The sequence below is a fragment of the Sturnira hondurensis genome, unplaced genomic scaffold (genome assembly GCF_014824575.4).
Source record: "Sturnira hondurensis isolate 20B ecotype Veracruz unplaced genomic scaffold, ASM1482457v3 Scaffold0016617, whole genome shotgun sequence".
Lineage (NCBI taxonomy): Eukaryota > Metazoa > Chordata > Mammalia > Chiroptera > Phyllostomidae > Sturnira > Sturnira hondurensis.
In genome coordinates, this window is record NW_028089248.1 from 4,549,809 (window position 1) to 4,575,313 (window position 25,505).

Here is a 25,505-nt window from a genome sequence, read left to right on the forward strand (position 1 = left end):
CTACGCTGCAAAACACAACTAAAGTGATACCTGCAAACTGGGGGGAGGGTGGGGAACCCCGGTCTGACGCTGGCCTTGAAACGAGGCCAAATCGGTGTCAGCACACCACAGAGTCTCACGGCACGTGTGGCCACGAGCTCCTCCCAGTGAGACTTCAGTGCCCTGGCCCGCACAACTGCGTTTTCACGTCGGAGCCCAGGTCGCTCGCTCAGGGACGCTGGTGCCAGCTGTTGAACGAAAGACGCGGCCCCCACAGTGTACGCGGGGTGGCTGTGCTCTGCTCACACAGGGCGTCACCACAAGATGCCCCTCAGCTACGCACACTAAGGCCCGTAACTGTGAAGCTCAGAAAGTGAGCCCTTAGTCGGGCCTGTTCTGATTCACCGATACAAGAAACTAAAGCGTGGCTGCGAAGGTACAGCACCCGGCAGTCTGCCTGCACCTCATCCCGTACAAAGGGACGGACCGCCCCTGCCCGCTGAAGCACACAGGGACTGTGGAGGACACGGTGGGCAAACCAACATGCCGTCTACACCCAAGTGGCTGCTCTCTAAGACATCAGACTCGGCAGGGACCGCGTCTGACGCAACGCCCTGCAGGTGGAAGGGCGGACCCGCTCTCGCTCAGCATCGCGGGAGGAGAGGAGGGGCAGTGCTGGGAACTCAGGGGCAGGAAGGCCGTGCTGAGGGGTGAGGGATGAAGAGGGGAGTGTCATCTGGACCACGGCGAGAGCCTGAGAACTGGGGACGGCAGGGGGCTGAGAGCTGCTGAGACAGGGACGAAGATGGACAGAGTGGTCCGAGTCCACACTAACGAAAGAAACGGAGAAAGGGCAGGGCACCTCACTGCGAGACGCGTCTCTCGGTTTCCGATGCAGAGCAGCGGGTCTGTTGCCACAGGCGACACTTTCCCACCCCAGCAACCGGAAGGCCAACAGGAAGGCAGGGGGAGCCACGCAGACTCACCTTCTGATCTCTTTGACGCAGACCTTGTGGGCCTGCTCCGGCATGTGGGATGTTCGGATTTTTTTCTCTAGCATGACAATGTCATCGTTATCTTCCTCCTCCTCCTCGTCTTCTAAAGTGCCCGGGAGGGGCATGACCCTCCGAGTGGGGCGGATGGCTATCACCTATGGGAGAAAGGGTGAAACCAGATGTCAGAACACCCTGGAGACGAACAGGGCTCCCGGCCACACTGAAGCTCACGCCTGGGGTCCGGGGCCAACTCAACTAGAACCTCAGATACCAAGGTTCAGAGCGACCCCTCCTGGGCACACACAGAGGTGAAGGTGGCAGAAAGTGACAATCGACCATGACCACGTGGCGTGACTCTGGCATCTGCTCACAGCAGTGGAGAGGAACATCGGGAAACCGACTGCCAGAGGCAACGGAAGCATCGGGGAGCCCCTTCTTCACACGGCTTGTAGCCGCCACTGGGCCCTGGACACACGCACCGCCCACCACTCTGCAGCTGGACCGACGTCACAACCTCTGCACGGGTCTGACTTCCCCACCTCGGCCGCAGGTCCGTGTCTGGGACACATGGGGAAGGAAGCCATCCTCCTCTCAGAATGGTTGCTCTGACCCGCATCCCTCCCAGGTGCCACACCCCAGCGACTTCCTTTCTGGGAAGCTCTGCCTTTTCCTCCCCTCCCCTCCCCTCCCCTCCGGCGCCACACTGCTTCGCTCGGGGCACTTCCTACGAGGCTTCTGTCTGCACCTGCTGAACGGGTCCTTTACACACCGTGTTGCGAGCCTGCCTGCGTGCTTGTCCCCGTCACTCACGCAGTGACTGTGCCCGCCCCCCGCCCCCCGTTACTGCAGCAAAATGTCATGCTGGTGTTCCATTCAGAAGCCTCAGGATTCATTGTTTTCACCCATGACATGACCCATTTACTCCGTTCAAATATAAAACACAAAGCAGGAAACAATAATGTAATTTTATAAAAACAGAAATGTTAAATATATACTTTTAGTCCTACACAAGCTGGCAGCAGGTAAAAATTAATAAAGTATAAAAAAACTGAAAATGCAATATTTTATTTCAGAGTGAGATTAAAAATAAAGCACATCAGTGACTTTACCGTTGGGACGAAGTGCTTTTTTACGCAGAATCCCTCCCCGCTGCTCCGAGAACAGTGCTCAGGGTCAGCAAGGAGGGTGTGTCAACCCCAAACCGGCCCGAGTTTCCCGTTTTCAAATACTGCCCCCTGCAGGGTGGTTTTCTGGAGCGATTGTGAACAGTTTCTTTTGCAGTAATGAGGATAGCTACCGAGAGCGAGCTGCAGTTTTCTGCCCCTCAATGCAGGGGGTGCCCCGGCCTGTCTTTCTGCCTCAGACGAAGAACTGAGTTAACAGTCTGATCTCACGCCAGAAACAATTCAGACTCGTGGCATTTAAGCAGCACGGCGTGTGGGAGTACACACCCCAGAGGGCCGCTCCCTCCCTCGGCCTCCTGACACTTGTCCCTCTGTCCATGTGTCCATCTGTCCAGAGGGGCAGAGCCTTCACCTCCACTCTGCGGCCGTCAGACCTCCGGCGTGGCCCTCGACCTCTGGCTGTGTCTCCAACGGCCTCTGAGGACGCTCCTTTCCACCCCTGCCCACATCGGGCACAGTTTCCTGGTCTTAACTCTGCCCACAGGGCTCATAGTCTTTTTCTAATATTATGTCTTGTAAAAAAAGTTTTACTCAGACACGCAGAGTAGACCTTTGCTGATTTTTAAACCACAGAAAACACTGGAAACGACACACAATGCCTGGCAGAAAGGAAAATGGCTGAGTACATCATCCTTTTTTGATGATCACCAAAACAAAATCATAGAAAATGTTTACCTGCTTAGAAAATAAAAAAGATTCTGGCATGAAAAAGACTGGAGGGAAACATACTAAAATGGAAAATTTTATCAGTAGCTCGACTGGTAAGAGACAATGAAAGTTTCCTTCTGTTTGTTTCTTTATTCCCTCCCCCCCTTTTTCCCTTCAAAGAACGCCGAGTCTGGTATCACGCGAGGACAGCCAGGAACGCGGGGACGTGGGTCACTGGAAGTACTTGCCCGCTCATCCCCGTCCTGCTTGTGTTTCCTGGTTTTCTGGAGCAGCTTCAGGCCTTCGATCTGCCGTGCGAGCAGCGGGATGGTCATCTTGAAGCGCTCCTCCAGGCTCACAGTGTCTAAAATCTAAGGGAGGGCGCCGTGAGAGACCCGCTCTCCCGAGGACGCACGCCTGCGGCGGGTGGTCCAGGTTGCACCTGGAGCCGCCCGCTGATGCCCACCGTCTTCACAGCCGCCCTGTGGCTAACGTGACCCAATTAACTAGACCGATCCGACCGTCCGACGTCCACACCGGAACCCCGTGAAGCAGGAGAAGAGCACCCCGAGTTTTCATTTAGAAATGAAGACGCGTGTGCTGTTCCAGGAGCAAGAACAAAACACACGCTTTATGTCAGCTCTTTCTGGAAATTCTCTTACAGCTGAGACTGTGTGTCGGTATTAGGTGTGAGCAAGTTCCAGGTTCAAAATATTAAAGTCTCTTTCTCTCTCTTTCTCTCTCTCTCTCACACACACACACACACACACACACACGCAAGACTAGAAGCACTTTAAGCACCTCCCACGCCAAGTCGCCCAAGCCTGAGCGCTCCCCACAGCCTCAGCAGAACTGCTGTGCCAGCCTGCCCAGGCCGGGGGACTGGGGCCCCTGCAACCCCCCACCCCACCAGCAGAACTGAGCTTTGGGGCTACACCCAGTGGTCTGCACGGGCCGCACCTGCTGTCGCAACTGCTGGACTTGAGTGTTAAACGATAAAGTAAGGAGGGCTGTTCCATTGCAAACCAGCTTCAATGTTCTAGGAAGATTCCCAAAAGCACACTGCTAAAAATACTATAAAAATAAGTTTGCAAGAGAACTTTCACAGTTTGGGGGAAATGCCAATCTAAGACTTTGTACTTGTATTCTTTTTCACTTGAAAGACACAAAAGAGGAAACCTACAGTGAACTCGCCCTGACAGCAGTCCCCGTGAGAAACACCAGACACGGTGGCAAGGTCACGGCGCCACTGGCTCAGAATCGCCAAGACAGAGTTTTTCACGCATCCAAGTTAAAGCAAACATCTGCCGTTGTCACTATTCGCTGCCTCAACCTCCTCCGTGAACTGACAAACAGCTACCACTGACGATGCGGGTAACAGCCATGGCCTTCAGAGTTGACGTAACTACTTCCATGAGCTGCTAGTGTCCCTGACCTGGGTCCAAGTTTATTCCCCATCTAGACCCAACTGACAAGTGGCAACGCAAGTCCGCCCTCCAGGAGGGGGCGCTACCTGGAGTTTCTCCTTGTTGCTGGTGCGGATGATGGAGGTCAGAATGTCCGGGAGCGCCTCCCTGGGAAGGCTGTCCAGGAGCCGCCTCAGCTTCGCGACGGCGGGGATGGACATGTCCAGCATTTCGACCAGCTGCAAGGGGAGAGAAAGACGCCTGGTGCGAGTGCCGAGTCTCGGAACTCAGCCTGCGCTGAGGTCCAGAGGTCGCTGGGTCCATGCGGCCTCAGAGGGGGAGAGGAGTCCTTTCAGGATGCCCACCAGAATGAAGAGGGAAAATGGGTCAAAGGAAGTGCATAATACTAATGTTTAGAAAAAGTGTTATGAATTTGTGATTTTATTTTAAATTTCATTTAGAAAACAGTGGACATTTACAGAAAAGTGGCAACAGTGCAATATGTCCTTCCCCTAAACCCACCAACCGTGAACACCTTGCACACTGCCTTGCTTTCTTTCCACGCTTCCACTCCCACTCCCACCCGTGAGCACTGCGCAGCACGGCAGAGACGCTGCAGGCATCCTGGCCCTTGCTCCAAGAACAGGGCCTTCTCTCACGTAATGGCAGCACGATCAGTGAGTTCTGGAAGCTGAACGTAGCTGACGCTACTCCACCAACCAGCCAGTGGCTGACACGCCACTCTTCAGGAGGACATTTGGGTCAAAGAGAATATGAACACGGACTGTGAACGAGTTTTGTGAGTCAGCTTCCGGGATGCATCCGGGGGCGTTCCCTTTGAGGCCGCTTTCAGTAACAGCAGTGTGTGTGGGGGAGGGGCTGCTGACAAAGACCCCGCCCCCTCTGGGCACCTGGCAGGGCTGCTCTTTCACCTGTCCTGAGCACCCAGGTGGCTGTGAGCCCCTCCTGCCCTACAAACAGCTCCTGCTGGGCAGATGCCGCACGGCCACTGCGAGCTGCCTGTCCCGGGTCCTTTTCCCGCCCCGGGACAGTGGAGGCACCGTTGAGACCAGCCTCCAACCCGCCTGGGTCCCTCGCTCAGACTCGGTCTGCTACTCGCTTCACCTCTGGCGTTACCCTCGGGCACATTGTCAGCTGGTGTGATGCCTGTCACCACACATCCAAGCCAGCATAACTTGTGTAACTTGGTGCCTCCACATTCTATGAAGAACAGCAGTATTTTCATTTTTAAGGTTGTTTACTTTCAATAGCTGTCTGGTTTGGAGACACTGGAAGTTATAAGGAAAATTTTCCAAAGGGTTGACTAGTATGTCCTAGAATGATTTAGGTATCACCGTGAAGACAAGCAAATTGAAATTAATGCTCTACTAAATCAGGTCAACACGGGCTACCCGGAAACTTCACCGCCCGGCAAACCCGCCCTCTCTCTGGGCGGCAGAGGCGCCGGAGGGCAGGCGCCCTGAGGTCGGGCTGGCGGCGGCTCACCTGCACAGCGTACTTGTAAAACTGCTCCGACAGCTCGCCCAGCCCCTCCCGCGCCCCGCCGCCGCGGGGGCGCTCCTCCAGCCGGTCCAGCTGCTCCACCTCGGCAACCGGGTACGGCTTCTCCTTCAGGACCTGGATGATCTGGAAGCGGCACAGGCCGGTGATCAGCAGGGTGTAGTGGGGCTTCGGCCAGTTGCTGCCCACCACCTGCACGGCCAGGGCGGCCGTCCCGATCCTGGAACACACACCAAGCGCACGCATTACAAACGTTCAGTCTGCGGAAACAGGCACCCACCTCCTAAGCTGCTGCTGTGTCTGGGAGCTTTGCTCAAACTCAGAGAACCCGCTGCTCCGTGTGACTCGCACCGGGGGGAGGGGGGGGCGGGGAGGGGGTCCCAGTCACTGCCATCGGCCCGGGGCAGCACCTTCTCGTCAACACCCCTTTTGAGAATCAGGTAGCCACTTCTACACATTTGGATTCTTTACGCATAAAAACATAAAAGTAGTTGACAATTACATAGCTTAATTTTCCCACGTGGGCATGAGGCAATCCTACCACAGAGTAAATATTAGCGATTTAAGCAGACTTGCACAGCGTGATATAAACCCGCCCAAGGGTCTCCGCCCTGAGACCACCTCTGCACCAAGCCAGGACTTGCATGCAGCCTACAAAGCTCCTTCACACCAAGTGACCTCAGGTCTGGGAGTTCACACACACACTCTCGAACAGAGTTTCCACAAGCGGTAGTTAAACACCAGAGGCCACAGGGTCAGGGAGTGAGGGCAGTTAGAGACCCACATCCGTCTCCAGACGGCACACACTGAATTGTTCTGACTGGCAGTCACCTCGCCTGTACGAGTTGAAAAAGCTGTATCACACTCAAGTCTCAACTCCTTGTAAACACACAATGCTGACCATGTCACACACAAACTCAACTCACAGAGAGGAAGTCCCATCCGAACTAAGCCAAAGTGGTACAAAATAGGAAGACTGATGTTCAGAAGACACTTCCAGATCCTAAACGGAGACTGTATTTTCTCTCTTTCGCCAGAGGAAAGGCCAGGAACCCAAGGGCCCAGAGCCCCTGACACCCTGGGCACGGTAACGCGAGAACACTGCCCTCGCCCCTCAAACAGAACACGGCGCCTGCAGACACAGCACAGGACGGACCTGGCGCGTCTGTCCGCTCCACAGGCACCAGACACGCGGCTGCTGCCTTGCCAATCCCTTCTGTGGGTTTCCAGTTACCTTGGGCCACACAGCTTTCCCCACCGCCCTCCCAGTCCGATCACAGGCACAGGAGGAAAAACTGACTTAATGTTTTACACCAAAAAAGCAGGAAGATAGTTTGGTGGGGAGAGAGAAGCCCTACACTTTAAAAACTGGACAGCCCTGGCTGGTGTAGCTCAGTGGATTGAGCGTGGGCTGTGAACCAGAGGATCAAGGTTCGATTCCCAGTCAGGGCACATGTCTGGGTTGTGGACCAGGTCCCCAGTGGGGGTCATGTGGGAGGCAACCACACACTGATGTTTCTCTCCCTCTTTCTCCTTCCCTTCCCCTCTCTCTAAAAATAAAAAAAGAAATAAAATATTTTTTAAATTTTTTTAAAAATTGAAAAAAAACAAAACAAAACCCTGGACATACTGTGGCAATGATCTATTACAGAGTTATCTGTGTTGTGGCTGCTGAAAGGGGGTTGTCTCCCCGTCTCCTGGAAACCAGCTCAGGCTGCCTGAGCAAGTTGGCGCAGCTGGAAGACAGAGGCCAGCTGAGACCCGAGTTCACTGCGGACGGTGCTCGCCGACGCTCTCTCAGTGCAGGACGAGTCCAGGACTGTCCACAGGCCACAGCAACCAGGCCACAGCAACCGGCGAGAAGCCGGATCCCTGGCCCCGGGGGTTTGCACACTGGGAACCAGAGGTGGAGAGGAGGGAACCCAAACACCCAGATCAGGAGATGAGCTTATTTATTTGGGCCGCATCACTGATCACAGGAGAGACTAAAAATGGGCTTTCTTACAATGCCGATGAAAATGCTTCCACTCCCTGGGAAAGGAAGAGGCTCACTGTGTCCCTCCTCCTGAGAAGACAAACTCTCCGGGGGGTCAAAAGCTCACTGATCGGCTCTCACTCCCAATCACTTCCAGTTGACTCGAATGTGCCCCCTTTAAAGAAACCCATGAGCTGTGAAGTGATAGGTGGCAGAAACGACAGCTGGTAAAAGGAGATTTGGGTGAGAAAAGACCACATCTGCGCTACCTTTCTTTCAGACAGTGCCACTGCCTGCTGGATCCTAGGCCCAGCACACGGGCATGCCTCGTCTGCAGACCCTGCGGGTTCGGACCCAGCAGTTTGGCGGGTGTCACGACAGCATCGTGCGGACTTTGGTTCCCCAGGGCACACAGAAGCCGTGGTCACACCGTGTCGTAGTCTGCTCTGCAGCATGGTGTCTTCGGTGACAACGCCCGTCCACTTATTAGAAAGAGCTTTCTAATTGTTTTCCTAACAGAGTCAGACACCCTGCCTCAGTGGCACTTCGTCTCTCCAAGAGCCAGCCCTGTCCTCACGGGGATCTGCTTCCGAAGTCTCCTCAGTGCCGGGCGTGGGGAGCGGGGGCTGCTCCACGGGCCTGGCCAAGAGTGGCGACGCCCCTCCCAGGATAGGTGGAGGGACAGGCCTGCCCACCCTCCCCGCTGTCCACGACCCTGCCATTCCCAGCAACCCTCCCGACCAGCCGGCTTAGAGGAAAGAGAAGTGGGGACACCACTAAGGGTTTTGAAAGAAACATTCTGTCACCTTTTTTGAAAAAGAGGGGATGGAGCCAGGAGGGGAGAAATGATACAGACAAAGTCTCTGTGCTGGTCTTGCAGGAAGACGGGAGGCAACTAACGGGAGGAGGGAAGGAAGCCTCAGTGTCACTCAGGAGCAAGTGCTTGGCTGTCACGTGACTGCGCTGGTAACCGGTGGTACTGTCCCCACCATCCTTCCCCCATCTCTGGGTGGGTGGGTGGGGGGAAGGCGGGAGGGCTCACCCAGTGTGTGGATGCACAGCTTAAAAAAGAAAGGGAAAAGAAGAAAATGCTTTACTGGTAGCAGATGCGCTCCATCTGAGCCTTTGGCGGCCTGTACTCCCTTTGCGGGGGGAGGGGAGGCCTCCCCGTGATGCTGAAGGCTGCCCACTGCTGGGGGTGGGGGGGCCTGGGCAGCTGTGGTAGTTTCTTGAGATAGCACAACCCCGGTGCACCGGCTGACTCCTCCCTTCAGGAGGGACTTCTCCACAGTGTGCACTGTCGTTTGCCAACATCTCACCCATCAGGCACTGAAGTCGACCCCTCCAGCTCCACCGCTGTGGTGCTAGCTAGGGCTTTGTGACACCCCGAACCCTTTGCTGCCTTTCCACAACCACCTGTGGTGTCACCCGCGTGGGCTCCACCTCGGGAAAGTGCTCCCTTTGCTTGTCCACCAGACGAACCCCCTTACCCACACGAGTCCTTTGTGGAGGCTGCAACAGCCATCCCCACCTCCAGGCCCACCGCCGATTCCAGACCGCCCACTGCTCCCACCACAGCTGCAGTCACCTCCTCCACTGAAGTCGCCCAAGGGGGATGGAATCCCATTCTTCCCAATTCCTGCTGATGCTGACACTCTGACCTCTTCCAGCGGGTCGAGAACATCCCTGGTGGCATCAGGACAGTGACTCCTTCCCTGGGGTTCCCATGTCACTCTGCCCAGACCCACTGAGGGATTGCTATCTAGGAAATGATTTTCCCGAGTAGTAAGGCCTGTGGGTCAGAATTACTCCTTGGCCCACGGGCTGTAGAATGGACGCCGTGTGAGCAGGCGTGAACGCACTCGCCAGCCTTGTCCATCGCCGTCAGAGCTCTTGCAGAGGGAGCCGCGTTATCAATGAGCGGTCGTATTTGGGGGGAAAAAACTCTGAACAGGTCTCAGCAGTGGGCTTAAACCAGTCAGGGACCCGCCCTGCCCAGGTGTGCTGTGCCCCAGGACTCGCGGTGCGTTCCCAGCGCAGGCAGAGCAGAGTGGGCATCATTCCGAAGGTCCCCGGGGTTTCCGGGCAGCATGTGAGCACGGGCCCCAACTGCGAGTGGGCAGCCCCGTCAGCCCCCCGAGCTCTGAAGCCAGGCACTGACTCCTCCCCAGCAATGGGAGTCCTCGTCAGCGTCTTCTTCCAACACAAGGCTCTTCTCTGCTGTGAAGACCTGCCGTTCACCGCAGCCACCTCCGTGCACTGTCTCAGCCAGGCTTTCTGGGACCGTGCCGCCTCCCCTGGCGCTCTCGTGGCGTGGAGGTGGCTTTTGTCCTCAACCCCCACGAGCGTTTCTTCCGCAGCCTCCTCGCCTCGCGCAGCCTTCACAGGATTGCGGTGCTCGGGCCTGGCTCTGAATGAGGCTGTGGACGGAGGGAAGGCGGCGCTGGGTCGGTCCTCTCTCCAGACCACTGACACTCTCCCCAGGACCAGCGACAAGGCCGTCTCCCTCTCCTATCATCTGTGTGTTCCCCAGAGCGCTCGGCACTGGGATTTCCTGCAGGAAGGCCTGCTTCGCACTCCTGGCTTGGGTAACCGGTGCACGGGCCCAGTGTCAGCCTGTGCTGGCTTTCCACACGCTCCCTCACTGAGCTTAACTTTTTCTAGCTTTTGATTTTAACGGAGAGACGTGAGACTCCTCCCTTCACTGGAACACCCAGAGGCCATTGCAGGGTTACTCCACGGCCTCATTTCAAAACTGTTGTGTATCAGGTAATAGAGAGGCCGTGGACAGGGAGCGAGATGGGCCACAGCCAGTCGCTGGAGCAGTCAGGACACAGCTGGCCAGCAAGTTCCCACTTACACGGGTGCAGTCCCCGGCACCCCAAAATGACTGCAGTAGCAGCATCAAAGACCAGGGGTCACAGGTCACCAGGACACATACAACAATAACGAAAAGGGCTGGGACACTGAGAACAAGCAGGCTGTGACCGAGACAGGACGTGAGCCTGGGCGGTGGGGAGCGCATGCGGAGACCCGCCCGGTGACGCGGGGCCGCCCATGCCTGCACCGCCTGCACGTGCAGGGTCTGCGGAGCGCACAGCACGCACGCCTGTACTTCAAAACAGGCGTTAAGCAAACAAAATAGCCAGTTAACTGAATACTGTCCTTCTTACTAGTAGCACGTGATACATAGTAGACCTTGTATCAAGTTGGTCACCTTTCTAATGACACGCCCTTTACTAGGCACAACCAAAAAGCAACACTTCGACTTTGCTGCAGATCAGGGTCTGGACCGCCCGCCAGCCCCGCTTCCTCTCCACGCCGCAGCCGCTCTGCCGATCCGCACCCTAAGCACTGTCCTCTTCTAAGGTCCAAAGACTTTCTGAAAGTACTAACTGGGATCTGCCTTCAGATGAATACAAATTTAGGAAGCTCTAACTAGGGCTAATCGTGACACATTTGCTAATGTAGAAGATAAAAATTCAAAATCTTACTATTGCCAGCATGTCCCTGGTCGGTGCCGCAGAATGCTAGCAGACAGAACCGGGAGTCAGGCACAGGCCGTGGGTCCGAATGACAAAACTGAACACCTGCGCTACATATATGACCTATTCATTTCCCCTTAGACAACCGCCAAGGAAACTAGTTCGGGGTCTCGGAGGCGGAGAAGGAGCCACACGAAGCAGAGGGGCGTAGAAACCAGCCCTGATGAATAGGAGGGCAGAGGGAGACCGGACAACGTGACCTGCACACAGGCAGTGCAAACTCTTATGCGTATTTACTAAGAAAGCAATGGGTCCTTCGGAGCCACTAAAAACACAGCCCAGCTAAGCAGGGTGGCCTGCGGTGGCATGGGCTCTGGGTCCCAAGTCCCAGCCTGCAGGGATGACCCACAGCTCTTCCTGGGAAGAGGCCGGGCGTCGGGTGCTGCCTGCACCCCAACAGGCAGAGCGGGGCTGCGGTTCAGGACCGCAGAGGAGCTGGCTCCGTAAGTCAACATCTGGCCCCCCTCTTCCGTGCGGCAAGGAGCCCAGGGGGCAGACTGACTTCTGCTGCTCCTGGAAGACTCTGCCAGTGTCCCCTGGATGCTGTAAAGGAACAGACGGGAGCAGAGCGAGCCCCCCCCCTCCCCTCAGAGACTGCCGTCTGGAAGAGCAGGTAACCCACAGGGGAGGATCGGGCAGCGACACAGAACAATGTTATGAATAACTCGATGTCTGTGCTAGTAAAGGGTTTTTTTAATTAATTTTTTTAAGTAGAGAGTGTTCCAAGGTCATGTCAGAGAAAAAAGACAGTGGGAGCCAACACTGAGGGTGCAGCGTGGCCTTTCCACACTGACTATCCAGGAAGCAAAAAGCGTTCCTGGGAAAGCTGGGTGGTCCGGTGGGTCCTTCTAAAGCTGGAATTCTATGACAATTTTTCTAACTTAAATGACTAAATTTTAACTTCGCTATTCACGCGAAACAAAGGCAGCAACGTGAGCCTCGAGGGCCAGAGGTCACCCCATCTGAATCTCAGTGCCTGCTTCTGGGAAGGAGGGTACAGGGTCCAGTCACCGGTTTTTTCACAGGGACTTATATCAAGGAAATTTAAAAACCCTCCAATATCTTGCCAGAATAATACCGACACACAGTCCCTCCAACCTAAGCTAGGGTCACACCTGCTTCTGAGACTCACAGTGCCCACGGGTAATCACTGTGCACGCGCACACGAGGAAGACGAGAAATCGAACCGTGGCCACTCTGACTCGACAGGCGCCTAAGTGCCTGGACACAGGAACTCAGGGAGGGGTCAACAGAGCCTTTAGGGTTGGGTAGGGGTCAGGGGTAAAGAAACCAGCAACCGGTGCAATTCACCAGAGTTCGATGCGACCTGGAAAGTGTTGCCCCAGCCCAGCTCCAGCAATCCCCAACGGACTGGAGCCAAAATGTTGGGAAAAGCAAAGCTTTCCCAACACAGGCTGATAATGGGCTGTTCGCTCTTTTAGGGTTTGTTTTGTTCAGTTTTGTTTTGGGAAGCGGGGGAAGAGGCACCAGTCTCCTTTGGGAATTTGAAGAAACCTATGGACTTGCTTTTAAAAAAACATATACAGTCCCAAGGTTTTGGGTAAAAGCAAGGCTGTCTTAATGCTCCCGAAACCCACAGAGCCAGGAGGCCTGAACCTTATGCGAGGGTACCTGCAGGCGAACAAGGGGCTCTAAGGTGGAGACCCCTCAAGGGGGGCTAGGGATGGGAGGCAGGGGCCTGGGAGGTGAGTCTGAGGGGAACAGCAAATGCAATTCGAGTCACACAGGCAGTTTTAGTGCTCAAGTGATAAGGTAAAAAGATAAGAGGCAAAATGCTGATGTTTTGTTTAAGTGCGAAGAGCCAAGATCTTACCATTCCGGGGCCTAATCTACAGAAAATGTAGTCCTTTAGTAATGCACGAAAGGACTTCATGTCTTCAGACAAAGTTTTCCAAATCTAGTGTGTGTGGTACATTTACGGCACTTTTAGGGTGAGGGGTTTGTCTGGGACCAAGGGCTCTTTCAGTGCGAAACCCAGGAGAGCCCTCAGCAAATGGGGACAACGGGCCACTCCAGCGTCTGGACAGGCAACTCCCTACCAGGCAATGCAAAGCAGACGACACATTATTTCACTTGATCTTCCCCGCACATCCAAGAGATGGACCATTCACGTCCACATACGAGACAAGAACGAAACAGGCACAGGTTGTCTCCCAGCCAAAGTCACACAACCACAGCCATGCAGCAGGGCGCTCTCTTGGTAAACACGGGGCCTGAGAAATGCTCGGAGACCAGGCGCAGAGTTGAGGAGCAAGCGCCAGGGGAGGAGTCAAGGGCACCTGTGGGCAGGAAAGGCCTGTTCAGAAGGAAAACAGGGAGAGGAAGAGAGACGGGCAGGCAAGGGAGTGTGGGAGACAGGCGGCCGCAAGTTAACAGCAGGGGTGATGCGGCTCAGGACGGGATAGAAAAAAGGGAAAATTTCAGAGTAGCAAGTGTCACAGTCGAGAGGTCCAAAGTGACGGGCAGGAAGGTAGAGAACGGAGAGGCCTGGAAAGTTAAGACCTGGGGGTGGGAGGTGGCGCTTCGTGAAGGGGGATTCCGATCAAACTATTCCCAGTGACAGTTCCCTGTACCGTCGCACTGCCTCCTGAGCTCTCTCGCTGAGCGGTCGCGAGAGAGACACCAGTCGCCTCTACTTCACCTGTTAGGGGGCAGCACCCAGCCGAGAAGGCCGCCCCTCCCCCCCTCGGGAGCCGCACCGGCCGGGGCCGCGCGCCCACCTGTGCAGCGGCGGCAGGTCCTGCGCGTCGCTAGCCGGGTCGGGCGTGTTGGGGATGACGCCCAGGATGGTGCTCTGCAGCGACGTGCCCTTGAGCAGGCGGCTGCGCACCAGCTGCAGGTTGCGGGCCGAGTCCACGCTGGTGCGCATGGTGGAGCCGGGCAGCAGCACGCCCTCGTGGGTGAGCAGCAGCGGCAGGCGGCTAGGGATCTGGATGGGGCTCACCGACGACATGGCGCCGGCCGTGGGCCCGGGCACCTCCACACGAAGCTCTGCGCGTCCGACCCGGAGCTGGCGGCCGCCGGCGCGCCCGCACTTCCGGCCCCGGGCTACGGCCCGCCCCGAGGCCCAGACGCAGCCGCCGAGCGCTCGCCGCTCGCGCGTCGTAATTACGCAAAAAGAGGCGCAAAGGCTACTCACCCCGTGCGACTCACCTCTCCCCGCCTGCCCACAGGCGCCCGCTTTCTCGTGGGACTGGGACGATCGAGTGTAAATTCTAGCTACTCGAGATGTTTTTAAATGGTAATGGGAAAACACACAATAAAAAATTTTAAAGAGGAAATGTTTTTGACTTTTGATTCGGGTTGAGTTTAGCTGTGCAAAAGCGTTGCAGAAATCCACTAACAGGGTCCCATGCGTGCATCTTCTGTTCAACTTCCTCTGCAATTATCTTACACAGTCACAGTTTAATGCGAGCAATCAGGCGCTCAGAGTCACTGTGGTCTGAGCTACAGACATTACTTAAATATTGCCTGCTTTATGGCTCCCGTCCTTTTTTTCTGGCCGAGGACCCCACATTTCATTTAGCTGTGATGTTTCCTCAATCAGTTTTTTTTTCCTTTTAAAACCTTGGTACTTTTAAAATGTTTTTGGTCCATTATTTTGTAGAATGTTCTTTAATTTGGGTTTATCGGATGTTTTCTCTTGGTGTGGTCAAGAGAAAACATGCATTTTGGGCAGGAAGACCACGGAAGTGGTTGTGGGGACTACAGGCGCTGAGGAGTCCCTGGCAGGGAGCTGGGCTCTTCTTACTGCAGGCCTGATGCAAGCGATTGAAGGTTTCAACTTGCAGGAAAACATTGCCGGGCTTATCTTCTCAAAAGAGCGTTTTTTGCTGCAGTGTGAAGAGTGGAGTGTAAGGTGAAAAACAGGGACGCCAGTGAGGAGGGGTTTGTGCCTGTTGAGGCAAGAGGTGAAAGTGATCAGGGGTCAGGCCATGTTCAAGTGTGGCTGCAGCAGAGCATCCTGGTGCGTTGGACGTGGCAAGGGAAGGACAGCCATTGTCAAAGGTGTCTCCTGCACAGGACGGAGCCTCCAGGGCTTAGGGGGAAGTTCAGGGGCGACTGAAGATGCTGCATGGTTTCCCTGGATGTGCACCGAGCGTCCTCTGATCGACGCTGGGGGTGGCCCAGGACCCCACGGGCTTCCCTTTTCATCAAAGTCTCTCCCAGGGGAAGGGGGGGAGGATGGCATTTTTGAGGCTCCCAGTGTTTTAACAAAGAACTTCAAACACCACCTTACACACTGCGCAGTGTATTTTTGAAATACTTATGTTCCATGCTTTTAACGCACACGCCCCCCCCCCCACCATCGACAAACCTTCCGAGTGTTTTATTCCCGTAACGATGGCTGGATTTACTTTTTGAAATACAGTTTCAGACCCCACTATAGGAGGTGTGCGGTAAGAATGGGTCAGTGTTTAAATCACTTGCTCGGCGAACACTCCCCTCTTCAACCCTGTCCGTGCATCTCTGCGCTGGGATAGGTCAGCCTGCTGGGGCCAAGGTCAAAATCTAGACATGAGGCTCGAGGTGCACGTGCAGCTCTGCTGCGTCAGCAGGCTCTGTGTCTCCTTCCCACATGCAGCCAGCAGGCACCCGTACTGAGCTTCTGCTACGTGCTGGCGCTGTTCCAGATTCCAGCATCGACCAGCTCTGCAAGGAGCTGGCGGGAGGATGCTCTCGGCAGAGATCAGGACCAGAGCAAAGATGAAGGGGGGCAGGAGCCTCCCAGTGTCTGGGACAGAGGAAAGGTGCAGGCAGTGGGATGTGGGGGCTCGGCAGTCGACCCTGAAATAGCCAGTGATGGCCTTCAGAAGCCACTGGAACCGGCAGAGGGAGTAAAGCTAGGAGCCGGGAAGGTAACCTGCACGGGGCACAACCTGCCTGGGTGAGAGACAGATAGGAGGAGAAAGGTCTGACCTCCAACTCCTTCCAGGCCTAGCTGGCAGGTGGCTCTGCCTTGCGGCCCTGGGCACCTTCTGGCCTTGGACCCGGGCCACAGTTTACCTTGCTCCGGTGCCCCCTTCCTGTTCTCAGGCCATTTCGACATAGGCAAATAGCCCACATCCAAATCAACTTCACAGCCATGACTTTGGTCCCCGGGGGTTGGGGAGCACACAGGCTGGAAGCATGGTCCCTCTCTGTTTTATTCCCAGCCATGTCCTGGTCCCCCCCCCCGCCTGCAATGACGGCTTTACAACTAAGTAGAGTGGATGACCTTCAGCTCTGACTTCCTCCTGAGAGGAAGTCGGGAGGCCAGGAACTTCTCAAGAGCTGCTGAAGGAAGCTCCGGCTCTGGAGGGAATTCTCCAGGCCAGTCCAGGAAGCAGAGCTGGGCCCCCGCAGGTGGGAAGGCGGCTCGAGCTAACGCGGGGCTGAGCCCCAAGCCCAATGGGGTGAGTGGCTGGTGTTCTGCAAACATAGCGATTTCGCAAGCTCGCATCGCCTTCCCTGTCCCTTGGTTTACTTTTCCCTGGAGTTCGTTTCCCGGACCCGTCCCCCACAGCCCCACCTTGGACAGCCTCATGGCCTCTCTTGGTATGTGACTCTGAAGAAACCACACTGCAGCTGAAAGGAGGAAGAAAGGGGAATTTCTTGAGCTGCTCCTTAGGAGCCTGGCCTTCCTCCTGAAAACCCCGCTGCTGTTTAGTGAGGAGAAAGCAGGTGCTGACGCTCACTCCCCACTGTAAGATCTGGTTTCAACCCAGTCACTGAAACAGCTCCGAGAGCAGTGCTCTGTGAAGGCTCGGTCTCAGACATGGGGTCCTGGGCACACTGTCCTTGGCTCCTCAGCTTTCCCAAATGACGCCTTTTGTTCATTTGGTCACCGTGTGACCTGCCGTCACTGGAGGACCTGCCGTAGCCTTCAAGCGATGCCCTTGGCTTGCTCGTGGCCTGGTGGTGTCCCCAGGGTGGCTTGGCCTCTCTTGGCACCGTACTCCCCTCCCACGGTTCTCATTTATTTGCAGCCTGGGTGGGCCACTAGGCCCCGTGGGCAAAGCCTTCACTCTGACCTCCAGCTACTTCTTGCTCCCACCTGCATCTCGGGGGAGCCAGGAAAGTGACCCCCACGTACAGCCAAAAGGAGCCCATGGGGCACACAGGAGTGATTTGGACAAAAAATGTTCCTGATGAGAAGATCTATTAAAAAGCGCCACTGTTTCCAGATGGATGTGACGGTGGTCTGGTCATTCGGATCCGTGGGACCGACTGTCAAATTCTCAGGGACTTTGAGAGCCCCATTGTTAAATGCAAGCACCAAGAGAAATGACTTAGACACGCGTCCTGAATATATATATTTGCTGTCAAAGACAAAGGGAGGCCTCCAAGTTTATCCCTCCCTAGTTATTTCACGTCATTTTGCACTTTGGAGGCGATTCACACACCTTGGATCTGTGTAGCCGACAGGCCACCGAAGTCTGCCCGCCCCTCTCTTCCGAACGCCGCACTCCACGGTCGTGCCAGTGGCTGGAAGTCAGTCACGGCAGGAGTATTTTCACTACCCAAATCCACGAAAACTGCAAATCAGGGCTTGTTTTATTGCTGTTTCATTGAGTATCTAGGTTTAAGAAATGCGGGCAACGTCAATCACACAGAATTGACCAGCGGGTGGCGTCTGCCGCCGAGACTTTGTGAAGACCACCAAACAACCAAGGAGCTGTTCTTTCCCTGTTTGAAAACCGTCGGGCACAGCTAGTCCAGCCGTGGGCACACGAGTGCAGATCCAACCAGCACCGGTCTTAGACGTTCCGTTCTCCTCTTACTCTTCAGCACAAAGCAAAATGCCAAGCCGCCTTCACACAGTAAGCACGCTGACTCACCAGCTGCAAGGAGAGGTTGGTGACGTACAGACACCTGTGGGCACAATCCAGCACCAGGGCGCATGACTTGCAATCTAGAATTTGCTGAGCGCTCCCCTTGCCCCCCAGTTCCCTCCCCCGGGGACCTTTGTACAGTGAACCAAGCAAACAGCAGCAAACATGGTCCTCTGCCCCAGGCCTCTCTCTGTGGAATCATGCCAACTTTATTTGAATGTGTCTATGAGCCAGGCTGGTTCATGGGAGCCAGAAACCTGGCCTCTTTGAAGAGTCTTCAACGAGGAGCTTGTGACACACTCTTACCTAACACTCCTCCTTCTCTCTTTTTCCTTTTGCATCAGCCCTGGAAGGCCGACTTTGACCATGGCTCTAGCTCATGGCCTGGTGCCTTCCTGGGGAGTCAATCTACCTGTATACTCTATGGGAAAATTCCAGAAACAGAGTCCACCAAATTGGGCTCTGATTTACAAAAAAAAAAAAAAGGTCAGGGGGAGGAGAGATAAAAGAATTGAGCAAATCTTGTCCCAAGACCATAGGCTAGCCCGCAAGGCTGTTTACCTGAAGCACAGTTTAAGACGTGAACATCAAACTCTGTATCGCCACGCCAGGGCAGGGTGAATGTGTGGGGGGCTCCTCGTTGGAAATTATTAAGAACTTCAAGTTGGGCTCTGGCTGGTGTGGGCTCAGTGGATTGAGTGCCAGCCTGCGAACCAAAGGGTCACCGGTTCGATTCTCAGTCAGGGCACATGCCTGGGTTGCAGGCCAGGTCCCCAGTAGGGGGCGCTCGAGAGGCAACCACACATCGATGTTTCTCTTCCTCTCTTCCTCCCTCCCTTCCTCTCTGTCTAACAATAAAATAAAATACATCTTTACAAGAAAAGAATTTCAAATTGGTGGTGGCACAGCATGAACCTGAGCTGGGGGCCCTTCTGAGCATGGGGCCCTGAGAGGCCCTGGTCACACCCCAGTTGCTGCTGGGACGTCCACGTTCTCTTCCCATCCCCTCATTGCCGTCCTGCTCCTTCCTCGGGCAGCGGCCGTGCTGGGACAGAGCCACACCCTCAGAGAGGTGGAAACAAACAGCACATCAGTACATTGTAAAAACGCCTGGTTGTTCAAGGCTCCCCAGTTGTGCCTGGACCCCCTGCCCTGAGTCTGAAAACCCAGAGTCAGGAAATGGCAAAATCACAAGCCTTTCCCTTTTTTGTCATTCAGTCACGGAGCACCTGGCCTATACACCTCGCACGTCCCAGGCCCCTGGGACTCCCCAGTGAGCAAAGCAGACACGTGCCTGCCCTCCGGGGAGTGCGGAAAGTGACCCAGAACAAATAGTGATGGGCCTACGTGTGCAGTGAAGCAGACTGATCTGGTGCCAGGGCGTGGGCTCGGGAGCAGTTGGTCAGAGAAGGTTTCCCTCGGTGACATCGGGCTGAGGCCAGAGTAGATGTTTGAAAAGAGGGAGCTGAGTCCATCCCAGATGGAGGGCAGGGCAGGGGCCCGGACGGTGGCCTACCGTGGGCACGGCCGCTGCTCGCTCCCTGCTGGGTGCTGCCCTCTCTCCTGCCTGGGCAGGTCTGGACCTGAGCTGCTCTGGCCTGTTGTTCGCAGATTCTCTGATTTTGGACAACCAAGAATTGGCAGGACGACTGAAAATGACCAAGAAGAAGGAACACCAGGTCCCCAGGTCTTCGAATGGCCTCGTGAATCTCAGCCTGGACATGGGTGACGACATGGTTTTGGGACTTAGCTACGTGAGTAGGTCTCCTTTGCATCAAAGCCCCAGAAACGGAGTTGGCTGGGTGTTCCCAATGCTCAGAACTTAGGTCAAGGAGTGATGCCCCTATTTATTCAACCTTGATTTTTTTTAACGGACCCCAGGCTTCTATAATTAGATGAACCATAACCTTCAATCATGACCCAGCCTTCACGGCTCATGCATGTGTGTGTAGGTATTACCTGTTATCTATGTATCTATGTATTTATTGTATACACGTGTATGTATTACCTATTAACTACACATCATAATATAGGAGCACCTACAAACCCATTAGCGACATGCCACATTGGACCTTGACCACCACATCCAGCTGTCAGTCTCCTTCTCCGCCCCCACCCCCCCCCCCCCCCCCCGACCCTGAAGGAACCATCTGAACTCTTCCCCATCCATCCATTGCTGGGCTTTTAAGGTCATATCACTTATTCCATACGAAGTCCCAGAGACCACATATCTCTTTTTTCTTTTAGCCATTTCCCACTTTCTCAGAAGGGTAACAGCATGTTTGGGGATTTGCTTTTTTACTTACCGATTTCTTTTCAGGTGGTTGGCCCTCAGAGGGTAACTTGGCCTCACATTCTGTGGGTGACTAGCCATCGGCCCCTCTTCTTGTCTACTTGGGGTGTCTGGCCACAGATGAAAATCCGGGGAGGTGGAGTGACCTGCCCAGAATCCCCAAGAGACTTCGGGGAAGAGCCAGGGTTGGGACCTGGTTTTCCTGACTTTTGGCTCAGTGCTCACTCCCTGCCTGCCAGCCTTTCACTCATTTGTTCATTCATTCATTCATTCATTCTTATTGAGATAGACTTGACACAGGACAGTATGTTACTTCCCTAATGACATACTAGGTTACAACCTAGTATGTAACTCACACATAGTACATACTAACACATACTATGTTACAACCCAGTGCTTGGTAGTCCCATGGGTTATGAGATGGTGGCCGCCACAGTCCAGGTAACACCCGTCACCACACGGAGGGACACATTGTTTCCTCACGATGAGAAACTTTGAGATCTCCTCTCTCAGGAACTCCCCAGACGCAACTGTAGCCTACGGTGGCCCCGCGGGAGCTCCATCCCCAGCACTTTTTTATTCTGCAGCTGGAAGTCTGCAGCTTTTGACCTTCACCCACTTACCCACCGTGTCTCTGGTGACCACAATCTGTCTCCTGCATCCATGAGCTTTCTATCTTTTTTTTTTTTAAAGATGCTACGAGTAAGTGAGAGCATCCGGTAGTCGTCTGTCTGACTCTGGAGCTGGATGGGGAAGGACCCACCTTCCGTGGATGGCGGCTCTCTTACTCCCTTAGGGCAGTAGTTATGAAACTAACGCTCTTCGGTTTTCTTTCCCAAGAAAACGTGTCCCCTGGAAGACAGACCCTGGAGCCGGCAGGCAGGGAAGCCGGAGGAGGCCCCGGGGAGTGCGGCGGCGCCCCCTTCAGGGAAGGACAGGGACTGGAGAGTGATGCTCCCCTTCCGGCTCAAGCCAAAGTGAGTCCCGGGCAGGGCGAGGGGCAGTTCCCGGCAGGACGGCAGGGGCCGACCCGTCTCCGATGCTTCCGCGATGCTTCCGCTCTGTCCCCCGCGGGATGGACATGCCGCACTCTCCTTTCTTTGAAACATATTCCCCTCGCCTCTGGCATGGTCCCACTAGCACACGTAACCAAGTCACGCGAACACACCGGTGCTTGTACGTCTGGGTGGCCATGCGGCAGCCGCTACAGAGCGACTGTTCATCAGCTCAGAGCCTTGCCCTCGACCTCACTTTCCCTCTCGAGGGCCAGGCCCCTCGTGGTGACCGTGCTACCTGTGACCCCTAGGTCTCCTTCCCCCAACCCCATTGACAACGCCGGCCTGTTCTCCTACCTCACGGTGACCTGGATCACCGGGCTCATGGTCCGAGGCCTGCAGAGACGCTTGGATGAGAACTCCATGCCTCCCCTGTCGCCGCGCGATGCCTCAGCTCGGAACTCCAGAAGGTGCGGCCCTGCTGGGCCAGCTGCGGGGTTGGTGAGCGACCGTGTCTTGAGGGGAAGGAGACCAGGGATCCTTGAGAGTAGGTAAGGTCCACCCTCAGGCAGCCAGGTCGGATATTCCTGTATACCAAGGGCCTCCCTCTCATCTGGAGGCCCGTTCCCGGGGCTCAGGAATCCAGAAATGGCATACATTCGTGAGGCACATGGCTAGAGATTTTTTTTCTGGACCAAGAATTCACATCTTTTGCCCTGGCCGGTGTGGCTCAGTTGGTGGATGGTTGTCTGATAACCGAAAGGTTGCGGGTTTGAGACACGCCGGAACCTGGGCCGGGGCTTGCACAGAAGGCAGCCAGTCTGTGTTTCTCTCGCACATCGATGTCTCTCTGTCTCCCTTCTGCTCTCTCTAAAAGGAGTGACACGATGTTCTCGAGTGAGGGTAAACATTTTTTTAAAAGAATTCCCATCTTTTATCAGATTTGCCCCAGGGCCCGGGCCCCCAAGAAAGGCGAACATGACGCTTCTCGTCCCTTTTGCTTTTCCTCCCGGATCAGGTGTTTATCGGTGTCGTGGGCCCTTCCCCTTGGGGTTGGTGGCTTCATCTCTCAGTCCCTGAGTCACCGTGAACTGGTTGTGGGGTTCACTTTCCTGTATTACGTGCCCTACGAGGTAACACGGGGTGGGGGAAACTAAGTGACCGGAAATGCTCTGCACACGCTTCCCCCGTCCAGCTACCCCCTGAGAGTCAGCGGGTGTGGAGTGTCTGTTCCAGACCAGTTCTGGGACCTGGCAGCCCCAGGGGCCCCCCTGAGGAGAGCCTTCAGGGGACAGGCAGGGTCCCATACTGGAGCCAGGCCTCCGGGGTTGGCAAAGCAGATCAGAGTCTGGTTCAATTGCCTCTCAGGGAGGCGCTCAGTCAGATCCAGGGTGTGCCACATTCTACACCACAGGTGGCGAACACGAGGCCCGCGTGCCGAATCCGGCTCTCCACCTGGTTTTATCCGGCCCGGCACCTCGTTTCTACCCAGCGGTGGTGCTGAGCTCTTGCCCCTAGTTAAGGAGTAGTTACATATATACAGTCCTAACATGACATCCGGCCCTTCGAAGGAGGCCACGAGGCTGCTCTGGCCCCCGGGGAACATGAGTTCGACACCCCTGCTCTGCGGGATGAAAACTCAGTTTCCCTCACAGGAGAATGGCAGAGAGTGCACAGCAGGAGAAACCGTTACAGGTTAAAACGAGATGCGAGGGGCCTCTCAGATGTGTCTTTGGAAAAAGAACCTGCGCGCCCGGGTTCTATCTAGCTGTAGGCAGGCTAACGACGAGAAGACACTTTCGAAATGAGATACGTTTGAATACCGGCTGGGTATTCAACACCATAAAGACATCGTTGTTACTATGTTATTAATACGTAACTATTGATTATGACGAAGAAGTATTGTTCTTGTGGCTGCTGTGGGGAGAAGGCTTACCTGGGAGAGATCCACCCCGAGGCCCTGAGACATGTCTGGGATTTGCTCGGCATGTAGCCATAAAAAGAAAAGAGGTGGAGGGGAGGGGAGGAGAGACAGACCTGGCCGCTGTCCATAACGTTTGAATGGGTGTTTGCGAGAGGCCCTCTCTTCTGGCCGCCTTGGGCTGCGTTTGGGAATTTCTGTAACGGAGCCTGCGCTCGCCAGACCCAGGACATGCAGGTGACAACGGCGGAGAGACTTCACTTGGCTCAACGTTCCTCTTTTCAAGGCTCCGCCGCCTTTGGGAAGAGGAAGTCTCAAGGAGCGGGATTAGGAAAGCTTCGCTGTTTCCTGTGTTACTGAGATTCCAAAGAACCCGGGTTATGCTCTCCGTGATTCTGAACCTGTGCCTCTCGGTCATGAGTGTGCTAGGACCGGTAAGTGGCGGGCTTGGTGACATCTGGGGGGGCCCGGGCTTGGGAGGTCAGCAGGTGCACGTCTGTACCAGGAGTCGGGGTGGGTTTGTCCCCCAGGTGCCGCTCCCAACGTGAGGACCTCAGGTGGGCGGTGGTGGCGTAGAGCTAATAAGAACCGTGTGAGTTCTGCAGCCCTTGCTCGGATGCAAACCCTGGCCCTTCTGCTCAGGCGCTGGGTGACTTTGGGCAATTTGTTTGCCTTCTCTGTGCCTTCGTTCGTCACGAAGCCCTGTGACACTGTCAGTGATAGACGTCAGTGAGCTCAGGTGTCACTGCCTCGGAGGGTGATGTTAGATGGGTCAAGTCTGTACACAGAACGTGACCTGGCTCCTTCCGTGCTGGCCGCTCTGAGAAATGGCCGAGCAGCCCCGGGGAACGCAGATGGGGGGAACAGGGGGTCTCTTCCCTGTACCCTGCTTGGGTGGAACTGGCAGTTCTGGGTCCTCGGGTTGCTCAGCTCAAGATCTGATCCCAAAGAGGGAGTGGTTGTCCCAGCTGGGGTCACTGTGGGCCACCAGAGGGCAGGGCAGCGGAAACTGCAGGCAATAGGGCAGGTGGTGGTGGCCCCGGAGAAAGCAGAGGTGCTGTGACCAGCCACGGGGAGAATGGGGTCCCCTTGCCTTCTGGCTTCTGGTGGGGCGGGACCAGTGGGAGGGGCCCACAGGAGACTGGCAGGGAGAAGAAAGTCAAGGTAGAAGGTGTGTTCCTCTGACCGCCTCCCTGTTCTTCACTGGAGGCCACTAGAGTCTTGTGAGGGGACTTTTCTGAGGGGGTCTTCCCCTGGGTTTCAGGAACCCCACTCCTCTCTGTGTTTGGGCCTGGGGAGGTGAGCGACCCTTGCTGTCTCCAGGCCCGTGGTGCTCCACCAGCCCTGGTGGGTTGCCTCAATTCTGCACACACCTTCAGAAATGGCCCGATAACTCCCGGTTACCCCGTGTGTGTGTGTGTGTGTGTGTGTGTGTGTGTGTGTGTCTGCCGGGGCCAACAAGGAGGTGGCAAAGCTGGGGTTCAGATCTGGGTCAGCGGAACTGAGCTTCCCCCTCTAGACTATATGACCCTGAGGTGGGACTGTGCCCATGGGGTTAGCCTGAGACCCTGGCGCCCAGCGGGTGTTTGAATCCTCCTCTGGAAGAAGGACCGGAAGGGCCGAATGACCCCAACTCCCGGCTCTCGTTTCAGATACTGATCATCCCAAAGATCCTGGATTATTCCCGCGAGCCGTCCAAGGACGTCGTCCACGGTGTGGGCCTCTGCCTCACCCTGTTCTTCACGGAGTGCGTGAAATCGCTGTGCGTGTGTGCCAGCTGGGTCGTCCACCAGCGCACGGGCATCAGGCTGCGCACGGCTGCCCTGGCCCTCAGCTTCGAGAAGCTGATGCAGTTTAAGTCCCTGATGCACATCAGCACAGGAGAGGTCGGTACCCGGGCTGCGCCCAAGGGAGACGCCCGGGATCACCTTTTGGGTCTGTTTTTACACCAAAGGGACTGTGTGGCTTATGTGGGTTTGTAGCGCTCTTCCCCTTTGCGTCCGAGCCTCTATGTTCGCGCACAGAGGTTTCCTCGCGGCCCTGGCCCTTCCCCCCTCCCGTTTCTGTCCGGAAGGTAATGGGCACGTGGCGACCTTGCGTTAGTCGGAGGCACACGACGGAAGGATGGCGCCTCCGTGTGGCAAAACGGCGACCACAGTAGGTCTAGCTAACACCCTTCACCACACAGTCACATGTTTCTTCTTTTG

The 25,505-nt window shown here is 55.6% G+C and overlaps 2 protein-coding genes across 2 annotated transcripts in view; one reads left to right on the forward strand and one right to left on the reverse strand.

Annotated features, from left to right (window-relative positions):
- LONP2 (lon peptidase 2, peroxisomal) overlaps nt 1-14,309 on the reverse strand; it is a 43,459-nt gene extending 29,150 nt beyond the window's left edge. Inside the window, exons 1-5 of the mRNA XM_037066377.1 lie at nt 13,995-14,309; nt 5,719-5,953; nt 4,320-4,451; nt 3,055-3,177; nt 966-1,129 (exon numbers count right to left, since the gene is read on the reverse strand). Of these exons, the coding sequence (XP_036922272.1) occupies nt 966-1,129; nt 3,055-3,177; nt 4,320-4,451; nt 5,719-5,953; nt 13,995-14,227 (887 nt within the window). The 5' untranslated portion in view covers nt 14,228-14,309. The remainder of the gene's footprint in view (nt 1-965; nt 1,130-3,054; nt 3,178-4,319; nt 4,452-5,718; nt 5,954-13,994) is intronic.
- Nucleotides 11,124-25,505, forward strand: part of ABCC11 (ATP binding cassette subfamily C member 11) — a 52,078-nt gene continuing 37,696 nt past the window's right edge. The window contains exons 1-6 of the mRNA XM_037066306.1: nt 11,124-11,866; nt 19,701-19,843; nt 21,223-21,359; nt 21,689-21,847; nt 23,585-23,732; nt 24,951-25,184. Of these exons, the coding sequence (XP_036922201.1) occupies nt 19,745-19,843; nt 21,223-21,359; nt 21,689-21,847; nt 23,585-23,732; nt 24,951-25,184 (777 nt within the window). The 5' untranslated portion in view covers nt 11,124-11,866; nt 19,701-19,744. The remainder of the gene's footprint in view (nt 11,867-19,700; nt 19,844-21,222; nt 21,360-21,688; nt 21,848-23,584; nt 23,733-24,950; nt 25,185-25,505) is intronic.